This window comes from Oncorhynchus keta, chromosome 4 (assembly GCF_023373465.1).
Source record: "Oncorhynchus keta strain PuntledgeMale-10-30-2019 chromosome 4, Oket_V2, whole genome shotgun sequence".
NCBI lineage: Eukaryota > Metazoa > Chordata > Actinopteri > Salmoniformes > Salmonidae > Oncorhynchus > Oncorhynchus keta.
Genome location: NC_068424.1, coordinates 66,635,308 through 66,645,230, shown reverse-complemented (window position 1 = coordinate 66,645,230; position 9,923 = coordinate 66,635,308). Strand labels below are relative to the sequence as shown.

The window sequence follows — 9,923 nt, the reverse complement described above, 5'->3', positions numbered from 1 at the left end:
TTGTATGCTCTAGTCGGCTGGCCCTCACTACATATTCGTCGCCAGACCCACTGGCTCCAGGTCATCTACAAGTCCATGCTAGGTAAAGCTCCGCCTTATCTCAGTTCACTGGTCACGATGGCAACACCCATCCGTAGCACGCGCTCCAGCAGGTGTATCTCACTGATCATCCCTAAAGCCAACACCTCATTTGGCCGCCTTTCGTTCCAGTACTCTGCTGCCTGTGACTGGAACGAATTGCAAAAAATCGCTGAAGTTGGAGACTTTTATCTCCCTCACCAACTTCAAACATCAGCTATCCGAGCAGCTAACCGATCGCTGCAGCTGTACATAGTCTATAGGTAAATAGCTCACCCATTTTCACCTACCTCATTCCCATACTGTTTTTATACTGTTTTTATTTATTTACTTTTCTGCTCTTTTGCACACCAATATCTCTACCTGTACATTACCATCTGATCATTTATCACTCCAGTGTTAATCTGCAAAATTGTATTATTCGCCTACCTCCTCATGCCTTTTGCACACATTGTATATAGACTGCCCATTTTTTCTACTGTGTTATTGACTTGCTAATTGTTTACTCCATGTGTAACTCTGTGTTGTCTGTTCACACTGCTATGCTTTATCTTGGCCAGGTCGCAGTTGCAAATGAGAACTTGTTCTCAACTAGCCTACCTGGTTAAATAAAGGTGAAATAAAAATAAAAATGTTTTGTTTGATAAAGTTCATATTTATATAATAAAACTGAGTTTTCAGTTCCTACCGCTTCCACTGGATGTCACCAGTCTTTGGAATTTGGTTGAGGTTATTCCTTTGTGCAATGAAGAAGTCTGGCCATCTAGGAACTGCGTAACACTGTTGAGAGTTGCGCAAGACTTGAAAAGTTGCTTGGTTTGTTCTCTTCCAGTATTGAACACAGATAGACCCGTCTTCAATTTGATCAATTATTAACATTTAAAAATGTGATTTTCATATAATTTTATTTGAATTTGCCGTGCTGCATTTTCCCTGGCTTTTGGCCAAGTGGGATGCAAGCTACTTTTCAAGTCTTGGCCAACTCTCAACAGCGTTACCCTTTTCCAGAATGGCCCTACTTCTTCATTGCACAAATGAATAACCTCAACCAAATTCCAAAGACTGGTGACATCCAGTGGAAGAGTGTTTTCTATCCAAATCTACTCATATGCATATCTTATATTCTTGGCAGGAGTAGCAGGAAGTTGAAATTGGGCACGCTATTCATCCAAAAGTGAAAATGCTGCCCCCTATACCTTAAGAAGTTTTAATCAATGCCACTTTATATAATGTTTACATACACTACATTACTCATCTCATCTACTGCATCTTTCCTATGCCTTTCGGCCATCACTCATTAATATATTTATATGTACATATTCTTATTCATTCCTTTACACTTGTGTGTATAAGGTAATTGTTGTGAAATTGTTAGATTACTTGTTAGATATTACTGCACGGTTGGAACTAGAAGCACAAGCATTTCGCTACACTTGCATTAACATCTGCTAACCATGTGTATGTGACCAATAAAATTTGATTTGATTTGATTAATCAGAAATTTGGTGCCCAACAATTGGCAATATTATAGACCTCCCCTTTACAATGTTCACATTCTGGCTCTGTATTTCTGTTGCAGATGATAATGATCACAATCACACAGACACACAAACTTATTTCACTCCCAGGGCAATGACTACAGGATGTGCCGGCATTGATGTTTTATATTATACAAAATAAAATAATTAAATATTGATGATATAGTTTTAAAAGGGCAATCCATGATTAGAAGAAAAAAAAACAAATCGACCACCCCACCACCACTTATGTTGATAAACAGATAAAGCTTAGGGCTGAAGAAATGTAACCCGGAGTGCATAAAAAGCCTTGGTTACGAAATGATCATTAGTCCAGAAAAGCATGGAGCAGTCACTACACTTGAAATTGTTGGAACTTTGAAACTCTGCACGAGGGGAAGAAAATTAACCCACCTACTAGACCAGGAAACATGACGCGGAGAACTACATGTTTGAAATGGTTGAAACTTTGAACGACAACACGAGGTGAAAAAGATAACCTCACCATTCAGACCAGGACATTGCCAGTCTGCAGCTGCTTGTATAAAGTGGTTTGGAACTTTGAATACCAACACAAGGGGGAAGAAGAAAACTCCCCTCTCAGACAATCACTGGTACAGCTAAGTAGATGTTCTGAGGAAACACCCCATTGGAGACCGGACAACAAAGAGGAAGGACATTGTGACCTCTGGTGGACAATCAGAGCATGTACAAGTGGGCCACGGAAAGGCCCAACAAAACCCTTTCAAAAAAGGATTGGTGCCGACAGAGATTAACGGCGAACAAAGGCATTCACACCTAAATACATTCTTGATTTCTTACTCCAAATGGGCGGTGGTTCATGTGCAAAGTATTATGATTACTGTGAAGGTAGTTCCCAAATGTATCAATGATAAGTGTTTCTTTCCCTCCCCTGCCCTCTCTCTCTACCCCTCCCTCTTTTGGTAACAAGCCATCATATTTTGTCAGTCCACTAGCGACCTTTGTCTCATGTAGAGACATGTAGAGACATGTAGAGGTGCATGCTTATTCTGTGTTATTACTTAGTTAGCTAGTCAATAAAGAATTAAACCAATTTGTGTAGTACTGAATTATGAGCCAGGCTGGGGATTTTGCAGATCCAAGAAGGTTACGACTGGTCAGAATGATGATATGATAAGATGTCACGATTAATATGTTGACTGTTTTATGGATGTTATACTGTTGTTATATAAATATTAATTTGGGAGATGGTAACTCTTTAAACAACTTATTCTGTGGTGCATTGGTAATTGTTACATTGTTTATTTTATTGGGTAACAATTAAACATAGTTAGTGGATTAAATAAATACAGTCATAAGAATAATGAAAGTAAAGTCACAACACCATATTTTGAGTCTAAACAGTGTGTGTTTACAATAACACTATTTACAAACAATGGAGTAAAACAAGCTCATGTGACTTCTATAAGCTACAAAATGTTATTTAATCATTTCAATATATCTTTAACTTGAATTGAATTCCAGACTGTCCCCTTTAACACAATGTGTTTCTGTATCCTATAAGCACTCTCCTACATGAGACATAATTATTTGAATATAACAACTCACAATATAATATTCAGAAACTACCAATATCCATTTTTTTTTCCTTTGCCAAACAGGATCTCTGTGGAAAAAGTTAAACATGTCCTATTCCATTTTCAACTAATAAGCAGTTAGCGCAATCAAAAGACCAGTGATGTGTATCTGGGCCAACAGTTATATAATGTTTCCCAGTCTGTCTGTTGAATGCTTTAAGCCTACTAATTGATACCATGCTCTATTCGACCGATACATATCTCTATTTGACCATAATGCCCTTTACATGGTTTACTAGACCTACCTCTATGAGGAGTAGCCCACTCATTCTAGTTGCCTCTCCACAGTAAGACCTTAGCATAATATCATATGTAAAGTGACTTCATAAAGTTCAATTATTACGTTAAAGAGATATTATACAAAAATATGAATGTACATGATGGTACAAAAATGCTTCTTATGACTTGAAAAGCTTGAATAATCATGAATGAAATGGTTATGTCCATAATTTAACTATGACAGACAGTAAGAATTTGACCTCTTGTGAAATGAATAACAAACCAAAGACACTATACTAGAAATATTCAGTGATATTAAATGACAATGATAATCCTACAACATTCATTTTTTGCTATAATTAGATATGTGATAATGTATGGAACAAAAACTATTCTGCACATATCAACCCAATATGATATTGTTCCATTCTACACAATGTTATGAACATATGTGCAAAAGTTTCATCAAAGCAAAGGGTGGCTATTTGAAGAATCTCAAATCTCAAATATATTTTTATTTGTTTAACACTTCTTTGTTTACTACATGATTCCATATGCTTTATATCATAGTTTTGATGTCTTCACGATTATTCTACAATGTAAAATGTTATTTTTACAAATAAAGTCAAACCCTTGAATGAGTAAGTGTTCTAAAACTTTTTACCAATAGTGTACATAGACATTTAAAGATGAAAACCCAGCTAGCTCAGAATAAGTGGACCACTCCAGAAGATATTTTGAGCAGAAACATGGATGTAATTCCATTGTCTATAGTATTGCATCAGGATATTGTATTGTACTATTGTGAAAGTTCATCCGAAAGCAATGTCCTGCGATTGTTTTACCAAAATGCTTAAATTGTGTCTAAATAGAGACACTTGACTGAGATAATTTTGTCAATGCTGTATCTGAAACAAAGTTCAGTCCCAGTCTGAGTACCTGACATCAGAGTACACACTCTCCTGTGGTGTGTCTCTCTTCTTTCTTCCTCTTTTAGTTTTCTTCTCAGATAAATGCAATGCAGCATAATTCAAAATATCTGTGTTTGGCACCTAAGGAATAGAGTACAGTAAATAATAACTCCACTGTGCACAATAACAGAAAAGTCAAATAATAACATTAACGATAATACGGTAAGGGGAATGTTCATGCGGAGGCTAGGATTCAAATCTTAGCAGAGAGCGCAGGACTGCTAACAATGCAGCTTGTATGTCATTTTCTCTGACATTTAAGGATATCGCATTCATGGTAAACACTCCAGATGTCAGCTCAGAAACTATTATTTTTTAATATCAAGCTTGCTATAACACGGATCTAACTTGTATCAGATTGAATCCTGGTCTTAGTGTCATATTTATTCATACTAGTTAGTTACAGGCTACGGCATTAAAGACAAATGAAACAAAAACATTTCTAAATCATTTACTTTGTAATAACCAAAACTGATGTTCAAAGCATGTTGACATTGTTAAATATAATATTTACACTACAAATTTACGCTACAGATTTCTGAACAATAAATAAGCTAGCGGATATGAGGGTAATTTAACATCTTAAAGCCCCACATCTAAAATGTAACTAAACATTTTATTAAAACTAACACATTTTTGATCAACTGAGAGCTTGCAAAATTATAGCTGCAGGTTATAATTAACTATATTTAAATGCAGGTTTTCTTTATGACAAACAATTCTGACGCAACATCTCATGGGTTGCTGCTGTACTTAGTGATTTATTCACAAATATACACATATACACTAATATACACACTCCTGTGTAACAGGCAATGTACCTCTTGTTTCACACATTGGATAATATAGATGTTACATACCTGACCACTTGACTGCTCTGATGAGAGGTTATCATCATGGTGAATATGCTGAGAGACACTTGCTGTATCAACAGATAGAAACCCAAGCATGAAAATGGAGACGGAATATACAGTATACCATTCAACGGTGTCAGCCCATGAGGTGAGATTTTACTTTTAAATGATCATTGCTCACACATTTGACACAAAACAATAGATATGTTCTGCATGTCTAAAATGTCTTACCTTTACAATGATCACATGTTTGTCTCTTGTTTTTGGTACAAGCGAGAATAAAAATGACAATCACACACACAGCCACTGCTGCTCCCAAGCTGAGGACAATGGGATCCACTGTGTTTCCTGGTATTAAAATACATTCAACATGCTTGCAATGTTTTATGTTAAGGATGCATAGTTGACAACACAATTTTTTCTCTCACTTTGACCCATTATAACTACTAAATAATCATATCATTAAAATATGCTTAAATGTTTAGATAAATAAGTGTAAGGTGCTTTATCAATTTAACAAGAAGTTGTACCTTTAATGGTGTTAAGTTTGGTTCCGTCTCCAAACAGGATCTCCCCGCATGTGACCACAGCACAGTAGTAAATCCCAGCATCAGAAGGGCTGAGGTTGTTCTTGGAGAGGCTGTAGACACAGCTCTGTGTAGGAGAGGGAGTCTCAGGGCTCTTCTCACACTCATCACTCCTGTTTTCAGGGGTGTAAATGACTCCTGGATGGGATTCTCCTGATCCGGCTCTGAACCAGTACACATTGTGTTCTCCTGTACAGGTCTCAGAGAGTACAGTACACTGCAGAGTCACAGATTCTCCTGGATGGACTGGGTCAGACACTGGCTGCTGTTCCACTATCTGGTTGTCAGACCTCTGACCGTTTCCTAAATTAATCAGAACATAGAGTCATTATCAGACATTCAAATAATTTCAGATTAACATATTTTTCTGCGCTATTTCTGTTAGCTGAGAAATCACAAATGTGCCCAGCAATTTTTTTGTCTTATTACTTATTAAAATGTTATTGTCCTATTGACATAACTTATAAACAGAAAGTACAATTATTTTACCTTTTAAAGACAGAAATGTGCCATCTCGAAACTTCAAAGTCATCACTCTTCCAATTGCACAATAGTACATGGCTTCATCTTCTGGGATCGACTTCATGATAGTAAGGCGAAACATCCTTTGAGCCAAAGTTACGCTGAAGTGTGAATTGTTAAATCCAGAGTGAAACACAGGCTCTGTTAAATATTTATGCATCGATGAGACAAGTTGTGGAATTCCTCCCACAGTATGCTTGTACCAGTGCATTTGCTCATCGCTGAATTCTTCTTCTGGGAAAACACATAGCAGGGTTACAGGATCACCAAGTTGAACAGTGGTCACTGGACTTAGCAGGTTAATATGGTCTACATCTAAATCAAATGGAAACAGAAACACAAGCACACTGTAGTTATCACACAGACAAGGACAAATGATAAGAGAAAACAAGTCTGTGAAAACAATTCAAATAATTGAAAATCAAGTTGTGAAAATCATTCCAGATGTTTTACTTTTCTCCTGCTTACTTTGTTTATTATTTATTTTCAGATGGTATTTGTATTGGTTGAACGTTCTAAATGTCAATTTATCCTACCCTTAAAGAACCTTGAACTATATTGAATTGCACGGCACAGGAAAAACAATATTTTTTATGTATTATGATGAAGTGATGAAATTGTACTTACACACTGCACTGAGAATAATCACAGCAATCCCTAATCTGACCATCATGGTATGTAACATTTGGGGAGGTGGTGTTTGTTTGGTCGGTGCTTAAATGACAACCAAAGATCAAGTATTCAAACTTGAAAACATACCTCATTGGCTGGAACATAGTGTTCAATACTTCCTGTAAAATGTTCCAACCCGTGACCCATTTCTTCTGTGAACCTGACATGCCTGTTATGTCAGAAGGTCACAACCTTAGCTTTCATGTTACTGTGTACTACAGTGCCTCATGTTGTATGTTTTGAACTGTTTAATTGTCCTTTTATCCAGTGTACTTTTTTGTTGTATGGATACATGTGTATAGATGCCGTAATGTGCTATAGATGTTGCTTGTATCATGTTTGACCATGATTGTTTTTAGTATCTCAAATGTGGTCTCAATGTGATTTACAAAATCTGAATTGTGTATTATTGTGGATAGACACAAATACATTTGTCTAACTAACTATATCAATGCATTTCTGTCTGCACAGTACAATTGCTATATTTTGCCTGTCCTTTTTACTTGTCCTTGTCCCTTATTTTTGGCATGAAAAGATCTGACTGAAAATGCACTTAGACTTTAACATTACGTTTTTGTTAGCCTTCCGCGTCTAAGCTCTATCTAAACTGTGGAGTGGGGCTAAGTAGTACCAAGCCTTATGGCATAATTTTAATATATGTAAAAAAGATATATATATATTTGATGAAAATGTATTTTTGGCCTCAGCTATTAGCCCATACAAATGCATTGAAAGGTGTCTATCCTACATCTGAGAGATATAACAACGCTTTATACATTGATTTTACCCCTTGTTCTTGTCCATAAACAGTCTCCATCACAGGAGGTTGGTGGCTCCTTAATAACTGGGGAAGATGGACTCGTGGAGAGGAAGCAGTGGAATGGTATCAAATATATCAAACACATGTGTTTGATGCAATTCCAGTCGCTCCATTCCAGCCATTTAAATGAGCCGTCCTCCCTCAGCAGCCTCCACTGGTCTCAATATATAGTTCCATACATTTTTTCAAATGGTACCGGGGGAGCTTCAGACAAGTCTTGTGAGGCCTGTAGGCATCCTATAGCAAAACAACTGAATTTTATGAGTTTGTGAGAGTCTCATCTTTAAACAGAGGGGTCAAACCAGTATGTAGCCCAAACTACAGACAGTAGTTGTCAGATCGGCTGTACTGACTTCAGACAAGTCCCAAGATGCTTGTGGGGGTCGTAGAGCAAAACACTGCTGTAGCTCTGTCACCTTTCACTGTAGATGCTGAAGTATTACATAGGCGGATGCGGTGGATTGAGATGCATTCAGTACAAAAAAACTTATATCTCTAGCTTAAATTGACAGATTTTTATGGGAACATTTTTATTGAGTTAATTAGATTTCCACGAAGGCATGGACATGGTCCTTAGGATATTTTTGTTAAGTGGTTCTGTGAGGTCATGTGTCAAAGGGGTCTGGGATCATTTACGTAGACTCGGTTGATTTTCTTAAAGATGTCAAGTGCCAGGGTAAACAGGTAGTAACCAGGGGACTGCTCAGGAAACCACTCTCGAGACCATTTCTTTCTTCCAACTTTTTCAGCTCGAGACTAAAATGAGTAATTGACCCTACTCCAGTGACCCAATTCGTCCTCCAAGTACCCAAGTTAAGAAAAGATTGTTTGTGATTATAAATACAGTATATTATCATAACTTGCGACCCACCTCTGACATGCCCAGGGCCCACTTTGGGTCCAGGCCTAAAGTTTAAGAAATCCTGCATTTGACCAAAAAGAAATTCTCTCCTATTCTGTTTCTACAGTTTAAAGGTGTGTAATTTCCAGAGTTACTAACCATTCCTATATACTGTATATTGTTTGGTTTGTGCTTTTTTATTTCTTTGATGATTTCTGAAATTAAGTGTGAATGCATGTGCAGTATGTTTGATTAGTAATCCATTTCAAAGAGTTGAACTTTGAGGACAGTTGTGTGAATCGTCCTATGTACCATTATTAAAAGCTCAATTTTAAATAATGTGATGAATCAGACAATGTCTTATTTTTTGGGGGGTTTGATGATTCGACACAGCCCTACTGGTACATGCTGGTACATTATAGCTATAATTACAGTACGCTGTTTGGAGAACGTAATAAACCTACATTATATACAATGTTTAAGAAGTCATGCTATCTTATTGGTGGTTTCATGGGTTACAATAAATACCACACCAATAATACATTTAGCAAAAGTTATTTAAAAAATAAAACATTTTAACCATACTGCAATTATACATTCTTGAAAATAGAGTAGAATTAATCCTTGTCTGAGCCAAAATGCCTCATAGTGGCAGGAGCCTATCTCCTGATTCTATAGCAGAATGCAGCTTGATATACAAGTACACCTCCTGGATAGGACACTTAACCCAATCCATCTCCTTTATACTGAGTGCAAGGCAGAGAGGCATCCGGTCCCATTATTAGAGTAATTGGTGTGACTCAACCAGGGATCAAACCCTCAACCATCTTGTCTCAGGGAGGACACTAAGCACACTGCCACTGAGTTGGCTCACAGTTAAACAGTATATCTAAACAATGGGCTGAGATACAAGAGATACAATACAAGAGGAGGACTTAGAATCACTAAGGAAGTCTAAAATAACAATACACAGATCAAGGTCAAACTTTTCAGGAGTGATTTAAAGACCTCAATGGTATTTGGCCCTCTACCTGACAGGACAAGCCGTTCCATAACCGTGTTGCTCTGATCAGCTAGATGCAGGCAAACGTGTGCAATGTGTCCCTGTCTGTCCATGTGTCACTGTCTGTCACCTCAAATCTTTCTCTCGACCTGTGTGCACCTATATTGTAAACTTTCATTCATAGGCTAGGTTGTGGCAACCTCATGATGGGTATAGTGAA

At 37.2% G+C, this 9,923-nt stretch overlaps 1 protein-coding gene across 2 annotated transcripts; it reads right to left on the bottom strand.

Moving 5' to 3' along the window:
• Positions 1-2,869: 2,869 nt before the first annotated feature.
• On the bottom strand, positions 2,870-7,066 carry LOC118376565 (uncharacterized). Of its 2 annotated transcripts, none has more exons than XM_052513181.1 (6): positions 6,995-7,066; positions 6,335-6,682; positions 5,789-6,148; positions 5,490-5,606; positions 5,265-5,326; positions 2,870-4,485 (listed from the first exon to the last, which is right to left on the bottom strand). In XM_052513181.1, exons 1-6 carry the CDS (start codon positions 7,050-7,052, stop codon positions 4,354-4,356), a joined length of 1,077 nt encoding a protein of 358 aa, XP_052369141.1. In that variant the 5' UTR covers positions 7,053-7,066; the 3' UTR covers positions 2,870-4,353. The 2 variants fall into 2 exon arrangements, with proteins under 2 accessions (XP_052369141.1, XP_052369142.1); XM_052513182.1 differs by having other exon boundaries at positions 6,335-6,601; positions 6,995-7,058.
• Between the last annotated feature and the right edge of the window lie 2,857 nt (positions 7,067-9,923).